This window comes from Pantherophis guttatus, chromosome 6 (assembly GCF_059756535.1).
Source record: "Pantherophis guttatus breed Tessera chromosome 6, ASM5975653v1, whole genome shotgun sequence".
Lineage (NCBI taxonomy): Eukaryota > Metazoa > Chordata > Lepidosauria > Squamata > Colubridae > Pantherophis > Pantherophis guttatus.
The window spans coordinates 52,732,451-52,751,969 of NC_142068.1; the positions used below are offsets into that span (position 1 = coordinate 52,732,451).

Below are 19,519 nucleotides of genomic sequence, written 5' to 3' on the forward strand. Positions count from 1 at the left end.
CACACACACAAACACACACGCAGTAGTGTTTCTTCTGAAGAGCCATTCTGGCTTCGGTTGGAGTTTTTTTCTGATGGCGGGAAGCAGAAGGAAAACTAGTGGCCAGAAGAGAAAGAAAACAAGAAGTTCGCACTTCTCTCTGAAAAGTCCCCCAGTCTTCCACTCTCCCGCGGGACAATTAACTAGTCCTACCCATCTATCCTCTTACTAGCCGGATACTGTATCAAACTATCCCAAGAAAAGGAGAATCCATAAAGCCAAAGCTTTCCCCTTGTTTTGGTCTTTGACGTCCTGCTCCTAGAAAGCCAGGCTTGGTGCATTTTGCCTGCGGGCTCTTAAGGCTACGGGCTTGGGCACTTATTTGGGAGTAAGGCCGGTGGAACTTACGCCCGAGGAAACGCGCGCTAGACTCGAGTCCCAGAGACGTTCCTGGGAAAACCCACCGCGGAAATCGCGGGGCTTCTTTACGAGCGCCAGAGGACCCCACCCACCCCTTTCAAATCCGATACAAAACTATTTGGAAGCCGCGCCACCACCGGAGTTCTCTTCGCTTTCTCCTTCTCCTTCAGCCATAAAACGGGGAATATAAGCCTTTTTGGCCACTCTCCTGATCGCAGGTTAAGAGCGAAACCACTGCACGGCCGTTAAAAAGAGCACCCCCACACCAAACCCCTCCAAATAAAAAGGCGAGGCGATCTCAGTGACTGGAGCACAAGCCCGTGCCTGTTTATTCGGAAAGAAAGTCCCAGAGGACCGAAATCACTTCCTGGTAAAAGTGCATCGGATGCAACTCTTCAAAAATTTCACTACACCGCGCCGGAAAGTTGAGTGCGCAACCAAGTGCGAGCACGAAGGCACGGAGAGGTGCTTCTATTGCCTTGGCGGTTGTGCAAACGCACGGCTGAAGCGCCTGGCTTGCCCCCTTCCCTAATTTGTTTGATCCCCCCGAGTTTTGCTCGCTTTGGCCCGCTGGGTTAGAACTGACAGGTTCGCCCCCTCGCCTATCTGCCTTGTCTCCCTTCGCCTAGTCGCCTCTGCCTGCCTGCCTTCGCCGCGTAACCCCCCTTCCTGCTCTCTCCAAAAGGGATCATTGTTAGTTTCTCCGTTACCCCCTCCTCCTGTTTATTTATGCACACGTCACAAGGGAGCCCCCGCCCCTCCTGCATCTCATTAAGTGCCCAGTGTTTCTTTCTCCCTGTCAATAATCCTGGATCCCAGACTTCTCCGTTCCTCCGGATTTCGATCCCCCTTTTTCTATCTGTCAATCAGCGCCGCCTTTGAACTGAAAAGCTCTCAGTCTAACTTCAACTCACTCAAATCCGACCGGCACAGGCTTCCTATATCTGCAGCTTCTACCCCCCTCCCATTTTTACAGCTGATTTGTTTGGTTTGTTTGCTACCATTTTTTTAAGTAATTCCCCTCCCCCGTTTTAACCCTCCCTCGTTATATAATTTTTTTTTCTTATTAATTTTTTGTGTGTCTGCCCGCGTGTCTTTACATGCTGATCTGATCATCGGAAGAAAAGAGAGAGAGAGAGAGAGAGAGAGAGAGAGAGAAAGAAAAAGAGAGAGAAAATCCAGAAGAAGGAAAAGAAGAAACCCAAAGTCACTGGTGCAAAAAGAAAGGAGCAGGGACACTGCCCTCCCCTCCTTCTCCTCCTCCTCCTCCTCCTCCCCCTCTGTTCCCCTCCCCAAGAGGAAAGAAAAAGAGAAAAGAACTTTCACCTGGGACTCTTCTTAAAATTACAAACTTCTCCCTTTTCTTTCTGTCTTGTTTTTTTTTTTTAAAGAAAAATATCCTTCCCCCTTTTTCTTTCCTTATTTTTTATTTTTTTATTTTTTTGCCTCTCTCTCTCTCGTTCCGTCCTTGCAAAATTGCTGCTGGTGGGGGTAAGGCAGGAAGAAGATGCCGCAACTCAATGGCGGTGGAGGGGACGATTTGGGGGCGAACGACGAATTGATCTCTTTTAAAGACGAAGGGGAACAAGAAGAGAAGATCTCGGAGAACTCTTCGGCAGAGAGGGATTTAGCGGACGTCAAATCGTCTCTGGTCAATGAATCAGAAACTAATCAAAACAGCTCCTCAGACTCGGAGGTAAGAAACGTTTCCCCCTTTGAAACACACCTGCCTCGCTCAACTTTGGCGGGAGGATTGTCGGACAAGAGATGGGGTGGTGGTGGTGGAAGAAAGTAGGAAAAGGGGGGAGAGGCAGAACACAACTAACTTGGTTCCCCCCCCGTCGTATATTGCCCTTTTGCCGTATGTTTCGCCTTATGTTTTGCACAAACTTTTAACTTGTTCTCGTTTTCTTTCTTCCGTCTCTCCCCCACCAACTTACCTCTCCCATGCAATCCTCGCTGTTTTCTCTCTTTTTTTTTGTTATCGTGACCCCCCCGTCCCCCCAAACCCCGTTCTTGATTTAAAGGCGGAGAGGCGGCCTCCACCTAGGTCCGAAAGTTTCAGAGATAAATCCAGAGAAAGTTTAGAGGAAGGTAAGTTGCTTTTTCTCTTTCGCACCCACCCTTAGTTTCCCCCCCTTTGGTGGGGAGGAGGCGGCTGTGAATTTCTCTTGCGTTTTCTGTTGATTCGAGTACGTTAAAGTTTTCGTTGGATTTTTTTGTGTGTGTGAAACGATTTCTAACTCTGATTTCCCTTCCCTCCTTTTATTTTTCTTCTTGCTCCTCGTTTCCCCGCCATGTTAGCTGCAAAAAGGCAAGATGGAGGGTTGTTTAAGGGCCCACCGTACCCTGGGTATCCCTTTATAATGATTCCCGACCTGAGCGGCCCCTACCTCCCCAATGGATCCCTTTCGCCCACGGCGAGAACGGTGAGTGACTTTTTTTAAAAAATGGTTTCCTTGCCCGGTTTTTCTGCTACGATCCTGCGTTCCCCTCCTTCTTTTCCCCCTTCCCAAAGCCCCCAATGGCTCCTGCGTGTCCCGCCCGTTCCTTCCCACTTCGGCCATGGCACGGCCAGAAACTTTCCAAAACTTTTGTGCGTTCCGCAGACCGGGGGAGGGGAGGGGAGGCGGGTAAGGGAGGAGAGAGGTTTGTTTATACTTCGCCATGTTTATTCCTTTACTTTCAGTTTGAGGGGGGGAGGTGTGGATTCAGCCCCGGTGACTTAAAAAAAGAAAGCCGATTCGGTACTTTCAGCTCCCTCTTGGTTCTCAGCGCCAGAGCCCGCGCTCGCTCGAAGTTCCCCAAACTCGGAAATTTCTATAGCGCTCTGTTTTCTCCGGCCCTCTTGAGTGGCGAACGGGCTTTGCTTTCTCTCCCCTCCCCCTTTACTTTGCCTCCCACTTAACCCTTTATTTGCTGTCCTAACCCTCGCCGAGTTACATACTAATTTACTGGGATAGTTGCCATTGAATGATTAATTGGTGTTAAATTGTATCTTTTATGTACACCCTTTTACGGGGACTCTTGTTTTTAAATTTATTGCGGATGACAGTTTAACTGCAAGCATCTTGCTTTATTGTGTTTTTCCCCTTCCATTTTTCCTTCTTTTTGGTTTGATTTCTGAGAGTTTCTTGAGAAGAGCGTGTTGTCCTTTCAGAGTGGGAAAATGTTATTTGCATTCCTTTGCAAGGCGACATTTTCAAAAAGGCACAGTTGTTGTTTTTGTTTTAATGAAGGATAGAGATGTCATAGCCATTCTATAACTGTGACATAATATATATATTATATATTTCTATGATCCTGTCTTGCTTTAGGAGTACCAACTGTTTTTTTTTAATTTACAAAGGAAAAAATCTCAAGGAATCTTTCCCCCTCCCTCCACCCTTTCTCTTATTCTCTGTGGCTTCAGGAAGAGTCAGCAGGATTATTAAAATATATCTTTTTCTTCTTAAAAACAATTAAATTTCAGGAAAAGCATTAAATAAAGGAACAAGCCTTTACTTGAATGGAATATTTTAAATCACAAGCATACATGCATTACTCTTACTGAAGGATATATACTTTTATGGGTGTGGCAGAAAGATCAGAAGGCGTGGCAGAAAATAAGTTGCTGTAGCCATTAGATTGTTGGTTTACTAAGCTTTTCATAGGTAAAAATTGTTGGCTACTATTTTATAGTACTTTATAGATTGATTCTAAGTCTACTTGCTCTTCTTAGAAATGAAGTAAACTTTTTATAATATTATTTATAAACTGACTTACAATACCCCCAGGGAATGCAGAATTCATACACAATCTGTTGTTAGGTTTTCTGTTAAATCTTTAAATTAAGATTATCCTACTTCCTTTTCTTTTGGTTTCTTCAAATTACCTTTTCCTTTTATAGTGACAGTATAAGACATAAATGTTGAGTAATACATCCACTATTAAATACTTGTGGGATTCCTGGTAACACCAGTCTGGAATAGGATATATTTTTAATGCATTTTAAAATATCAGGGTCAGACTTGTTTCAGATTCCAAATACACATTGCAAGTTATAGAGATCAAGGAATGACCAAATAGTGTTTACATGTGCATTTTTAAGTGTTTTGAAGGATGAGATTAACCTAGTGAATATATTTTATAATTTGCTGCATTTTGGGTATCATTATCAAAGCAAGTATATATTTTATAACAACAGTTTTGGTATAATGGAAAGAAAAGATTATTAAATACAGTATTGGCAATGTAGTGGGACAGGTAAAGGCTATGCTATATGGTTGGCAAAATTGTAGCTATTTTGTGACTATTTAAATGTATACTGTGACAGTATAAATTTATTCCCCAAAGAAATTTCTATAAATAATTTAGAAAATTTAAATTTGTCTATGAAGATTCTCTCTTAAATTTGTTTGGCTAGAGAGCTGAGAGACAAATTCCTTTTTCCATATAATAAGGGATATTGTGGTTTAATACATAATTGCATTTTTTCTGATCACACTTTTGTTCTGGATTAGATACATCATCTTTTGAAATGAATGGGGACTATTTGTGTGGATGTTTGAATAGACTTTGGATCAGGCCCTAAATAGTTATCTTTAATAGAAAAAAAATCACTTAGTAATAAAGCCTTTTCTGAGGAGTCAGTGCTTTGTATAAAATCTGTTATTTTATTGTTGGTATAACAGGTGACCTTGTTCTTTGCCATCACATGATTCAAAAAGCATTTTCCATCCTCAATAGACAATTTTATTATTTGCATGACAGCCAGCTGTATATTTCAGTTTCTTTTTTCTTTTTGTCATGCGACTTAAATCATAGCTATAAAGAAAATCCATTCTTTGTTGCAAAGCTAAAACTATTTAAAGATTGATTTTATATTGTACTTTCAGAATATATTCAAACAATTAGGATATTGTTTTTGCAAGTCAGAGTGTAAGTTAATAGATAATGGTTACTTACATAAATAGCATCCTCCTCCCAATTTGTGTGAATGTACTATTGTTTTTAAAAGTTTCTCTGGGTAATTATTGTCCTTTTTTCACTGTAGACATGGGGTTTTATTTTTATTTAGAAAAATATTTGTTCTTTGATATTTTAAAATTGATTTATAGAAATACTGATCTATGATTTATTTATTTTTTTGCTCTATAAATGTAAATGGTTTAAAACAATCATTAACAGTCCAATCCTAGATAATGTTGATTCAGAAGCAAGCCCTTACTTCCAGGTAATTAATTCCAGGGATTAAAGTCTAAATTTTCTTATGACAAGTAATAGTTCAGTTGCTGAAGATTATTCAAAATTGATAGCAATAATTACATTTTTCAGAGGATAAAGATTTCTCTGCATCATACTAATTCTGCTTTTCACGGAATAATATACCTGGCTGTTAAGAGAACCAATATACATTAAGGAGGGCTCTATTATAGATTTTTTTAAAAATGGATTTAGAACTAACTTGTGTGAAAATGGATGTCATAAGAACTTCATGACATGAAATTTAATTTCAGAAATCAGGGACAAAGCAATTGAGTAGAAAGAATTATTCTGGTTACCGAAATAATGTTAATGTTAATATTTCAAAATCGATTCCTATAAACATTAAAGGTCTGTTCAATATATATTAGTTTCCTACATTTTGCTTTTTTCATAGGTTTTATTTCTTGGAGTAATTTTTTTATCAAGCATAAAGTAGGGGAATTATTTGTGATTTAACAAAACTGAATAGTCCAATATTTAAAATTTGAATAATTCCTTTTTTAATGGTCTGAATCGCCCTTCTTAATCTTCAGTTGAAGAATTTAGATGCAAGGAGGTAAAGAGTTAATAGGATTCCTCCACCTTTTTTTCCTGCTATGAATTGTTTTGACAACAGTTTTCAAAAGTGTGACAATCTGAGCTTCTGCAGTTCAATGTAATATTACTGTAATTACGCAGGTCATTACATTTTAAGTAGAGAACAATGAAATGGTTATCATGCTGAAAAAAAAAGAACAGGTGTTCCTGCCCTTCTTTGGTATTTATGCTAATTTGTTGTTCAGGTCCTTTAGAAATATTTTTAGTTTTGCATAGTTCAAAATTCTGTTTCAAGTGTGAAGGTTTGATTCACTGCTAATCTGTAGGCTGAAATTTGATTTCTGAAATAAGGATGATGGTGGTAGTTGAATGTTAGCCATTTATATCTAGTTTTCAAATCTCTGTGAGTTTGGGGCTCACTGGCAGGGATAGGCTGTTTACTAAATTGTACCATTCACTTAATTAATGGTTTTGATGGGGAAAAAGTGCAAAAACATCCAGTAAAATTAAGCACATTGTCTGTGGCTCTCTTAGTTCTTAGCATGGTTAGGATACTGCTTCTGTATCAGAAATAGCTTTGTAAACTTCATATGAGTAATGTCCTTTCAGCCTCTCTTGTCTGAATTCTTTTTAAAGTCAGACTGGAGGAGAGAACCAATGCATTATCTTGCTTCTCACTTAGAAAGACCTTGGAAGGCTAGAGTTTATGTTTAATGAAGGCAAAATGTAACCACATTTTCATGTCTCTAATATTACTTTTGGGGGTGGGGGAGAGACAAGGGTAAAACATAGATTATTGGCTTGCCAAACTTGGTGTTTTACTTTAAAGAGCTCTAGGGTTCATGCTTTAGTAAGATTATTATTTTTTTCTTTCTGTTTTTTTAAAGACAGTAGAAAAAAGACAGCTGCAGAATTCTCTTTCTTTGCTTTTGCATAGATGTATACCATGACTAAAATTGCTCAACCCCCATTTACAGCTGTCTGGCAGTTATGTGGAAGCTGGGTTATGGCTGTTAAGCACGAGACAACCTGGATTTAACAAATGTTTCCCTAAATAGAGAAGAGGGGATTGCTGGATGGATGGGGGTAGAAGTTGAAAAAAACACCAAGGCAGCAATTCATGCCTTTCTTGAAACAAACTTGCTAGCTTTAAAGGAAGAACAGAATAGATATTATTTGAGTCAAAGTGCATATAGTTGCCCACAAAAGAGCTCTTACAGATTAAAAAAGCAATTTTTTTTTTGTTTTGAGTTACAGGTAGAATTGAAGTGTTCTGTCTACACATTAACTGTGTTGGGATCTTTTTGTCTTTTGCTGCTGCAGAACTTTTAGCTGCTGCTGTGGTAGCTACTTTATGGTTTGCATAATCTGCATTCTCCCAAATTATTATTTTTAATTAACATCATTTCTGTACTGAGCCATGGCAAATATTGTTGGCCACCAACTGATAATTGGGTATTTTTGTGAAGGAAATGGTTAACTTTACAAACAAAAGCAAACTTGTACCTCCACAGGTCTGCTGGAAGAAATGTGCCACATTCATTTGCTGGCAGGCACTGAAGGGTCATAAATCTACAGGATTTATTTACAGCCCATAACACTTATGAATGTTAAGATATTTGACGCCACGCTGGCCTTATAATATCCAAGGTCCATAGACACTGGCAGTGGGTCAGGTTTCTTTCACTAATTATAAGCAATAAGAGATGGGAGAGGTGGGGGGGGAAGAATTAGGAAAATCAGCCCATGAAAAGCTTGGATTGTTTTGGGGAGAGTGGGAGGTTAGTGCTTGTTCTCCTTAAATGTGGGGCAGCCTTTTCATAGGATTCCGAGTTAACTCTTGCAATGCTGAAGAACAATTCGAAGAACGTTAAGAAGATCTCTAATATGAGCTGCCTTCTTTCTTACGATATTGTGGGAGATCTCCAGGTGGAAATCTCACCATCACTTTGAATAGAACACCTCCCAAGAAATGTACAATAGTCTTCAGTGTTTGATGTTTCATATTAAGGAAAATAATTTGTGTAAGAAAAATAATTTGTATTAAAAAAAATTCAGTGTATGACGCTATGTTTTTATGGAATATTTAGCTATGCTTTTTCTTTGTCAAAAGCTTTGATATACCCAGAAAACAAATATTGCTGATTTCAAAAACTAATTATAAAATTAACTCACTTCATTCCACTTTTTCAAAAATGAAATCTAATCTTATTTTGTTCACAAGTAATGAGTTAAACAGAATAGATTTTTTCCAAGTGGATCTCATAAGTAATAAAAATCTAGTTGACATACCTGATTATCTAATGAGAAATATTAATATGCTGAATATGCAGAGATATTTGGAATATATATGTATGATTGATAACCATTGCTAAAATGGGAGCCGAAGATGTAAGGTTCACCATGTTTTATAAGCAAAAGTCTTGGAAAACAATAAGAGTATTAGAGGGTCCTTCAAAACTACATTTCTTTAATTGGTATCTTGATGCTTCTTTCTCTATTTTAACATTTATAAGCAGTCTTAAGAGCACAGCTGTTTTAAAGAAAGAAATGACTTGAGTATATGCATACATCTTTTATGCATTTTATTTAATCTGAGGCATTTTATAAATTAGTTTGAGGAAAGGAATCTGAGAAGAAATACACATTTTTTCTCCCATATGTATGTAATTTTTTTTAAGTAGCACTTTTTAAATAGTAATTTCTCAATGTATCTAGGACAGTGGTTTATGATGATTCCCATTTAATAGAGTTCTGCAATGTATTAGTCTCTTAGGCTAACTCTCCATCTCTTAACAGAATAGTCAATAGTTTACAGTAAGATGATATAGTAGTATATTCTAGCAGGTTATCATTTTTTGTTGTTGATGAAAATTTTATCTAATTCATTTCAGGTTGCCACTAGCTCTGCTCTTTTCAAGTGTTTCATTTCCTTGATTCACATTCTTTCACTGTATAGTCAGACCAACAGGCATGAATGAGTTAATTGACTAACTTTAGTGAAATTTGGGAGCCTCTTTGGCTTTAACAGGGTGCAGCATATTTACAGGGTTTAATTAGTACATAATTGTTCTTAGTCTGCCAGAAGGGATAATATGCCGAAAAAGTGGCGTTGTTCTTCTACAGTCTTCAGTTTTAAAATGATAAATCACTTGCATATTTGTGCAATGATTCAAATGAAGCTGAGAGCTCAACATGTGGTAAATTGTAAAGTCAATGAATTGCAGATGTAGGCTACAGTCCAATTGGGGTCTTGTTTGTGGATATGTGTGTGTGTGTGTGTGTGTGCACAGTGAAAAAGGATTGGTATAAATAATATGAAACACAAAAGTATATCCATAGATGTTGGTTTTAGCTATCATTTTGTCTTTTAATACTGTGCATTAACTTGAGGGCAGTGGTACAGTTAATCTTAATAATGTGAGAAAAAAATGGCTTTTCTTACATAAAATGCACATAACAATTAGGTCATCACTCTGCTATTAATTAGGACAGATATTCTTAAAATATTTCTCTAGAAACATTTTTAATGAAAGATATAACCAGATTGTGTATCTCTTTGAGAATTGGCTGCCAGTTCTATAAGAGATGCATTTTTACATTCCCTGCACACCCAGAAAGTCTCATGAACTTCACTAAAACTTACTGCTAGAATAAGTGAGGCATAAAGGCCATGTTATTGCTCAATGACCCCATTGTTTGCCTCTTAGTTATCTAGAACTACTTGTTAGTTTGCTGTAGACCCTGTTTTAAATAGCCAAGCACCATTGTATTTTTCTTCCTGAATGGATTACATAGATAAAGTTACATAATTTAAGACTGGTAGAATATACATTTTCTTGACATGTAATATCATTTCTAGTTTTTACTAGTAGTTTTAACTATACCACAGTGGTGCCTTGAGTACTTCAGTAATGTAAACTAAGTACAAAGAATGCCTAGTTGTATGTTCTCAGATGACAATGGATTAATTTAGATGTCTTTTTTTAAAAAATAAAAGCTTATGTATCTCTTCTTATTTTATTATTTGACTTTTTGCATTTTAAAGGTTTGTTATAAATTATATTATTATACATTTCTTCTAACTTTTTTCTAAAAGATACACTAAACAGAGACTTGAACTTGTAATTCTCCATATCTAACATTTTCACTCCTCAAGTATTTATTCGGTTTACTATAGTCAGTACAACCACGGTTAACAAATCCAATGTAGACTGACTTTTCAAAATCAGTCTTGGAAGTAATCCATACTTTAAGCAAATTAGAAGTAATTATGTGTGCCTTGGTACATATGGTTACAGTAAACCACCTAATAGGAAAGATAATATTCATCTTCTCTTAGAAATATCTGAAAAATAGCTTGAAAACCAGGAAATAGTTTGAACCATTGATATAAATAATACCATATGCAATAAAACATCATGATGATATCCCTTGAGATAACCTTGTACATTCACATTTTATTTTTTTTTTCAAAGAAACTTTGCAATGCTCTCTACATGGGGCTCCCCTTGAGGAGCACCCGGAGGCTCCAACTGATGCAGAATGCGGCCGCGCAGGGGATTATGGGAGCAAGAGGGCGCTCCCATGTGATGCATCTCCTGCGTGAGCTGCATTGGCTTCCAGTGGTCTTCTGGGTGCGCTTCAAGGTGTTGGTCACCACCTTTAAAGCGCCCCATGGCATCGGACCTGGGTATTTGCGAGACTGCCTTCTGCCGCCGGTTGCCTCCCACCGACCAGTACGCTCCCACAGAGAGGGACTCCTCAGGGTGCCGTCAGCCAGGCAATGTTGGCTGGCGACCCCCAGGGGAAGGGCCTTCTCTGTGGCAGCACCTGTCCTCTGGAACGATTTGCCCCCGGAGATATGAAGGATACCAGATCTCCGGGCCTTTCGCCATGCCCTAAAAACTTTTCTTTTCCATCAAGCAGGGCTGGCGTGAACCCCCCCCCTTTTAAGCTTTTTTAGCTTTTTAGCTTTATAAGTGTAAATTGGGTTTTAATTGGATTGTTTTAAATTATGTGCCAAAGCTGTATAATTCTTTTAATTGATTTTAAATTTTGTATTGGTATGTTTTTATCCTTGGCTGTGCACCGCCCTGAGTCCAATAAGAGAAGGGCGGTATATAAATTGAATAAATAATAATAATAATAATAATAATTAAGTTTAAAATCATAAATATATTAACATTTCCATTAATATCAGATGTGCAGTGGTTTTAACTATATACAGAATATATTTCTAGTGTAAATTCACATTTTAGATCAGGCTAGCTGAAATCATTGGGATTTAAATTGATACTTGTATTATTGCTGACTTTTGGAAAATAAGATATGAATTATCTCCAGCCAGACAGTATATTCTTATGTAAATTGAAATTTTCTTTCACTTAGTTATTAAATTTATTTTTGGCTTCTGCCAGTAGAATAATGTGGAATGCTATGGCTGAAAATTATTGCCTTATTTGAAAAAAAATGATTTCAGAAAGACTATTTCAAATTTCTGTGTGAAGGTACTTTTGGGTTTTTGTTTTGATTTTTTAAAAAAGTAGGGCAGTCAAATTAATATCTTAATAAATGTATGTTCAGTGTCATACCATTCAGATTATGGTTTATTATTATATTGCAGAAAATAGGATGGCAAAATATTAATAGCAATAGAATTTAGACTTATATACCACTTCACAGTGCTTCTATAGCCCCCTCTAAGCGGTTTACAGAGTCAGCATATTGCTCCCAACAATCTGGGTCCTCATTTTACAGACTTCAGAAGGATGGAAGACTGAGTTAACCTTGAGCTAGTCCAAATTGAATTCCTGGCAGTGAGTAGTGAGTTAGGGAAAGAATAAAGAATAAATAAAATTAAGAATAAATAAATTAAAGGAAAGAATAAGGAAGAACAGATCTATATTTCTCGAGAATAAACCAAGCATCAGTGACAATATGTCAATTTGCATTTAATTTAGCTTCTTCTGGTTTTTCTTATATAACTAACTGTCAAATCTTTAGTATTCTGTCAACTCATTAGAGATTAAAGGTATGCAGCAAGATTAAAATGTTCTTTCATGCACTGGCACTATTGTTTACTTTTACTTCTAAGCATAGATGGTCACAGTGTCCAAATCAACAAGCTAGTAACTCTCATCCATGATTTGCATAATTACAGTTTGTGAAATTTGACTTAGATTATTGATTATTATTAATATTAGGATTCGATGGGATATGGGATAGAGGATACTCAGTTTCATGGCTAGTATTTAAATGGATGATTAGGATTTTAAGATTATGTCAACTCCTAATTAATACAACTATTTCCAGAATGAACTGATGAACTTTTGATGAAGTACCAACATATTAGCCAGTGATAGATTTATCATTAACAAGGATTTTGCTTTAGTATTTAAACTTTGTGTAGGGCTATGTTATGATAAAGATGTTGTGAGTCAGCCAGGGTTGTTGTTAAGAGCTATGCAGTTGTTTCAAAATGGATAGCTATACAAATCTTTTAAATAAATAAATGAAATTAAATCTTATGAGGATAGCCCTTTTTCTATCAGTTTGTGTTTAGTCAGTTCTTATTAGTGATATGAGTAATTTTCATCTAATGAAGTGAGCCGCTGGTGACAATAACACATGGATTGTAATAAAACCTTTTAGTTGAAAAATATGCTTCTAGATGCATTGTGATTTTTTGGGTCTCTCTGACTAACATTTATAATATAAATAATCTCTACATATAACTGAAGTTCAGATCAAATTTGTAATGTGGGCTGTATAGTCAAAAATTACAAATAATAATGGAGGGATGTCCAAGTGTGGTCCATTGACCTATACTGGCCAAAGAAATGTAGCAATTGATTCATTATGATTTCCTCAAGTTCAGAGTCCAGAGCCTACTTACTATCTCCATTTGCCTTCCTACAAATATTGATAACCTGCCCACTCCCATAGCCTTCCACATGGACTGACATTTGATTAGATCTTGCTTACTAGCTCAGCCATCTATCTCCTCCTGCATTGATGTTCATCTGTTAAAGCTTGCTCACTAGGTCAGCCTCATCTCCTCTATGCATGGACAATCACCTGCCTCATGAGAATAGATCAGTGCTAAAAACTAGCTTATTGAAGTATACAAGCAATTACACAAGTGGCAACATGAGCACTTGATATTCAGAAAACTGATAATAGTGATTAAGTCTTATGTGCAGTTATCAATCTTGGGTGTATATATGCTGTGTTAAGTGGGACTTGTTATCACATAAGCAGCCTGAAAAGAAAAGTGCAAATAAGAAACACAATGACTAAAATGTCTAAAAATTGGATTTTATGAGGCTAGAGTGTCACTTGTCCCCATGCCAGAACCAGAAATTTCTGTTGAAGAAATAAAATAATTCAACTGGTAAATACTTAATTTTTGTCATATTTTGGCTTGAAATTTTAGTTTTAAAAAGCTTTCAAATTGGAGAAGATGAGAGGATATAAACAAATACAACTTATTCCTGCACTGCAAAAATTAACATGCTTATTTATTTAGTGGGGTTTTTTCTCAAACATTTATTTAGTGGTTGAAAAAAGTGTGATAAAGTCTAATGGAGTTGATCTAACCAGGTTAACCATAAATTAACATTCTAGTGCTGCCTGATGAGCAATTGTGTTTCAAAACACATTTTTTTGTGTTGTGGTCCTTTTTGGACGCCTTACGTACGGTCACTCACGCCCTTGTCACCTCCCGGCTGGACTACTGTAATGCTCTCTACATGGGGCTCCCCTTGAAGAGCACTCGGAAGCTCCAACTGGTCCAGAATGCGGCCGCGCAGGTGATTATGGGCGTGACTCGTTGCGCCCACGTGACACCTCTCCTACACGAGCTGCACTGGCTCCCAGTGGTCTTCCAGGTGCGATTCAAGGTGTTGGTTACTACCTTTAAAGCGCTCCATGGCTTAGGACCTGGGTACCTTCGAGACCGACTTCTGCCACCAATAACCTCCCACTGGCCAATTTGCTCCCACAGAGAGGGACTCCTCAGAGTGCCATTGGCCAAGTTATGTCGGCTGGCGACACCCAGGGGAAGGGCCTTCTCTGTGAGCTCCTGCCCTATGGAGCGAACTGCCCCCGGAAATGCGCAAGATCTCCGACCTCTGTGTGTTTCGCTGTGCCCTTAAGACCCTGCTGTTCCGCCAGGCAGGGCTATCTATGTAAATGATTTTAAATTGGGTGTTTTAAATTTTGGGTTTTAAATTCGGGCCAAAATTGTTTAATACTTTTAACTATTTTAAAACTGTTGTTTGTACCTTGTGTTTTTAATTGGCTGTATACCACCCCGAGTCCTTCGGGAGAAGGGCGGTATATAAATTAAATTATAAATAAATAAATAAATAAAACATTTTATTTGTAATATTGATTTACCGTATATAACCATCCATATCACACTTATACAGATGTTCCTGTTGTGCTAGTAGACTTCAGTTTTGGATCACTATACAGAAATCTCATTTTGACATTTTGAACAAGAACTTTTTGTCCTATTCTTGGTTCCACCTATGTTGAACTTTATAGCTCCCTTTGAATGTTGCTCTGGTTTACAAATAATGTTAAGTTGTTTTAATCTTGGCTAACCAAAGCTTTATACAAACTGAGCCATGAATGTGTGAAGAGAACTTTATTAGTTGAAAGGGAAATTTGAAACACCATTTTTCCAGAGATCTAGTTGACCCTCTTTCATAAGGCATAAAAGCCCACATAAAAGTGGTTGCTCCCATAGGCAATTGGGCCTCGATTTTAATCAACCACCATTTTTAAAAATTGTTTTGACTTAGTGATTGGAAAGGGAATATTTTTCTGACCCAAGGATGCATTGTAGTATGAACTTTGAATAGTGATTTATTAACAGTGTTACAGATGGTCCTTGATTTAAGACTACAATTGATCCAAAATTTCTGTTGCTAAGCAACACTTAACAAAATTTCTGTTAAGTGAATTATGCCCAATTTTACAACCTTTCTTGCCACAGTTGTTAAGTGAATCTCTGCAGTAGTTAAGTTAGTAACACCGTTATTAAGTAAATCTGGTTTGACTTTGCTTGTCAGAAGGTTGCAAAATGGGATCACATGACTCCAGTACACTGCAACTATTATAAATATGAGTCAGTTACCAAGCATCTGAATTTTGATCATGTGACTATGTGCTGCAAGAGCATAAATCTGAATCAGATAACCATATGCTGCAACAGCCATTAAGTGTGAAAAATGGTCATAAGTCACTTTTTTCAATGCCATTGCAACTTCGAACAGTCACTAAATGAACTGTTGTAAATTGAGGACTGTTAGGGTGGCAATTAATCCCATTCTGCTTTTGGGTAATTGCACCTTGATTAGAGAATGGAATGGATCGTGACCTTTCCTTGAAGTATACTTTAAGAAAATAAACCCGAAGATATATTTTCTAAGAAAAACTCATTTATTTGTTATAAAGAAAATAAAACATCTTACTAGCTAATTAATTACATCTTGGCAAAGCTTTCCCGGCCACCTCTCCTGGCTGGAGAACAAAGAAAGTTTTTAGAGAAGAAGAAAAGAATGTAGACATGCGCAGTAGGTACTGATAAGAACTTTGCAAGCTACGGTAAGTTTGAAAGTTCAAAAATAAGAGCTCATCTGGTAAATACAAAAACACAGTGACAAGAACTACCTGTATTAGGTTTTTATATTTTCATGTGATCATCTTAATGAAATAGACAATGATTTAAATAAAGAAATAATTTATTTCTTTATGCAAACAAAGACAATTATGTCCATGTAGTTCCACATTTAAACCCGTTAATTGTCTAGTTCTGCTCAGTGCTCAAAATTGGACATTAACAGTAGAAATAGCAACAAGATTTCATTCCTATGTCTGTATATGGAGGGAGAATTTCAAAATTGTTGCTTTGGTATACCACATTCTGGTTTGGGGTGCAAACCAGTTACCACATTCACAAAAGATTAACTTGAAAGTATTTTTAGTTTTTTGTTCTAGGTTGGATACTAGATACAAATCTTACAAGTATAAGTCTTTTGCTTTGAACATGACATTAAATGTAAAAGGTGAAAGTATTTGAGCATAAGATTAGGACTGAACCATAGTCTGATGCCAGTCTGTGATATACTAAATGTTTCTACTTGATTTGAAATAAGCTTTTTCTAAGATGGGTGTATATATAAATTTGATTAATAAATAAATATGACATGTTACTAATTCTAATAACATTAATTTAGTTTTAAGTGTTTGTCCAATTCAGCCATGGAAATTATTTCTTAAACTGATTCATTTAGCACAGCTATTTCACAGTGCAGACCAGAACTCATAAACTAATGTAATTGTGAATATAATTAGGTTTATTTTCTGTTAAGCCCAGAATCCTCCCTGGTCCTTTTCTGAAATTAGAAGTCAGAATATAGTTACACAAATATGTCTGTCCCTAGAAGTGTTTGCTTAAAACTCTGTATCACCAGTACAATGCCAGCAGTGCATTCTGATAGAACAAACCAGACTGTAACATGATTTGCTACTTTTGGGCTTCAAATGTAAGAAAATAACTTACTCATACCTCCATTGCAGTAATAAAAGTAGACTCCTATCACACAGGTAGGTATTTGCATACAATTATTTAAATTTTAATAGGAGTGCTATTTAGATGTTAGTTGGCATTTGGCGTAATTAACAATATGAAATCCCAGTGCCACTGTGTGTTCCAGTTGACCTGGAATCTATGAAGCTGATGGAGAGAAAGGCCTAGACAAGCTTTAATTCAGCTTGAATATGGCAGCTGAAAAAAAAAGGAAAATAAAAGAAGCTGTATGGAAGGGCAGTTTGTTAATGTGGCCTTCTGGGTTCCAAAGGGAAGTATCATTTTTAGACAAAAGTGATTCTCAGGCTAAGAAATTCAGTCTTGCAGAGAATCCTGTCAAGAACACACAAGTTGTTTGAACCGGATGTGGAATTGTCACAATAATTAGAGCAATCTCTATTAACTGAGTGGCAACTTTTTTTAAAATAAAAGGCAGAAGATAAAGCTTCAGGTTTGTTTCTCCCTCTCTTTATGTCTCACTGTATGATTCATTCCTGATCAACTGCTGCTTCTATTGATACATACTTGGGAACGAGGGCATGAGGTGAAAAAGGGCAGGCATGTTTTGTGCTACTTATTCATCATTAACGATCCCTATTTTTGATGAACTCTGGGTTGATACTATTGGGGGGGGTTGTTGCTTCTCTATGTGACATGTCACTATAATTTGTCATTTACTTCTTTTTGTGTGTTAAAATTGTTGCTGCTTTGAGCAGATAACTGTTGCTTATATATTAAATTTAATTTTGGGGTATCTGATGAGTTTATAAAAGATGGAAACTCCCTGAGTTGGTAAAAAGAGTTGCAGGTATGGCAAGAATGCCATTCTCATAAGAAAAAAACTTTTGGAATTAAATTCTGTAATTTTCTGGTTTGTTATTCTGAGTCTATGTGACATTGCTATGTGTCAAAAGAGCTGTCTTCTTGCAAATATATTTATTTTTAATTGGTTCACTATTGGGTTACAATATCTTTCTTCTGGACTTCCTACACCATGACCAATTACAAGTACAGAGTCAGCATGCAAAATATTTCCAGCCATCATGATGTTGTGAGTTGGGCAGGCAAACATCATCTCTTTCACTCTGCCTTTCGTGAAACTCAGAGCAATTTTGCCAGTCACAAAGGAAGTGCCTGTAGCTTTTATCACTCACTACCATTTTCCCTCCTTTTGGAATTACTTCATTTGCAATGTTGTTACATAGACTGGGATTCTTTTCTTTTTTTTGCTTGCGATAAATTGACTCAAGGCACTTCACTGAAACTTTCTGAATCTAATTGTCTCCACTCACTTTGTAACACCTCTGTCATTAACTCATTCTTGGGGAGATGAGAATACTAGGTGTAGGGGGAAAACAGTAAATGAGGTACTGTACAGGAACTTCTGGGGAGTGAGAAATTGCCCCATAGGGACTTCAGTCCAATAATTTTATATCCCCTTCTCCCTATCTCAGCATTCCCCTACACCCCACTGCATACTGTTGAAGAGAACAATGAGGACTGAAAAAGTTTTCAAGAAAGGAAGCTGCTACTTTTGAAAAGACTTCCTGCAATTACTGAAGGTTGTTGAGTGAGAAGCTGTCACTGATACATTTTTTTAGCCAGGTCTACTGAGTTGTAGTATCTCAGAATCCAGAGTGGTCATTTCTTAAATTATGTGGAAGGTTTCTGCACCTAAGTAAACTCAATAGGACATTTCAAGGTAAAAGGGGAAACAATTTTATTCCTTAATTTCACTCATAGCATAGTTTCAATATTTACTTTTCCTCTCATTTGAAAATTTAAAAAGGTTTTCCCCCTTCCAATGATAGGTTTAATTTCTTTAACTAATGAAGTAGTTAATTATGAGTATGTCATATATTGTGGGAAGATTACAAACTTATAAAACATTTTAAAATCAGACTCAACAATAACAGTTCCACTGTAAGGTCCATTATTCCAGTTTAAAATGAGTACTTAAAATCTAGTTAACCACAAAAAATATAAAAGACAGAAGTGTTTTCTGATAAAGGTGCAGTTCAGTAAAGTCTGAAATAATTCCCTCAGATTGGGTAGTTGAAGGATTACTTTTATTGTGGGAAGTGGGAAGTCTTTCAAGATCAAAGTTAAGGAACATATTTTATTAAATTTGCACACCTTTTGTGATAAATTGATCAATTGTTAAACAGATTAGTTAGAGCTGTTAGAATTTGCTTGATGAATCATATTCTTAGTACATTCCAAGACTCAGACACACCTGTAAGTGGAGGTGTGTATAATATTTGTAAAAAGATATAATGCTACTTGAAATTACATATTTGAAATAATGTTGCTATGTTCTTAAACATTGTCGTTGATAAATTTATAAATCGTATGAACAATAACAATTACTGCTTGATAAACAATACCTCTACAAGCCTAGCTTTTTTCATTGTAAATCTGAATGGTTTCCAAGCCAAATGTAGAACTATATTTTAGCAAGATAAAATGGATGATTTCAAAAATCTAACTCCTATAGAACAAAGAATAAGAACTAAATGGGAAAACTTAATACAGGAAAAATGAAGCCTATCATTATGTTAATTAAGTTAGAAATTAATTTGAAAAAACACACACCCTTTAGAGTCTGTCTTATTTCTTTTCAGTTTAATAATTACCTTGATATAAGAGTAAAGGGTGTTGAAAGCTCAGAAATAATATATTCTACCACTTGCAAATCAGTAGTAAACATTCTTCAGTTTAAACAGCAAAATA

At 36.6% G+C, this 19,519-nt stretch overlaps 1 protein-coding gene across 17 annotated transcripts in view; it reads left to right on the forward strand.

Annotated features, from left to right (window-relative positions):
- Window positions 1-1,181: 1,181 nt before the first annotated feature.
- TCF7L2 (transcription factor 7 like 2) overlaps window positions 1,182-19,519 on the forward strand; it is a 212,974-nt gene continuing 194,636 nt past the window's right edge. For 10 of the 17 annotated variants that reach the window (XM_034440122.3, XM_034440123.3, XM_034440130.2 and 7 more), the window contains exons 1-3: window positions 1,183-2,095; window positions 2,427-2,493; window positions 2,704-2,828. In XM_034440122.3, the coding sequence (XP_034296013.1) occupies window positions 1,907-2,095; window positions 2,427-2,493; window positions 2,704-2,828 (381 nt within the window). In that variant the 5' untranslated portion in view covers window positions 1,183-1,906. Of the gene's footprint in view, window positions 2,096-2,426; window positions 2,494-2,703; window positions 2,829-19,519 lie in introns of all 17 variants that reach the window. The other 7 variants (XM_034440124.2, XM_034440134.2, XM_034440133.2 and 4 more) reach the window with 2 other exon arrangements.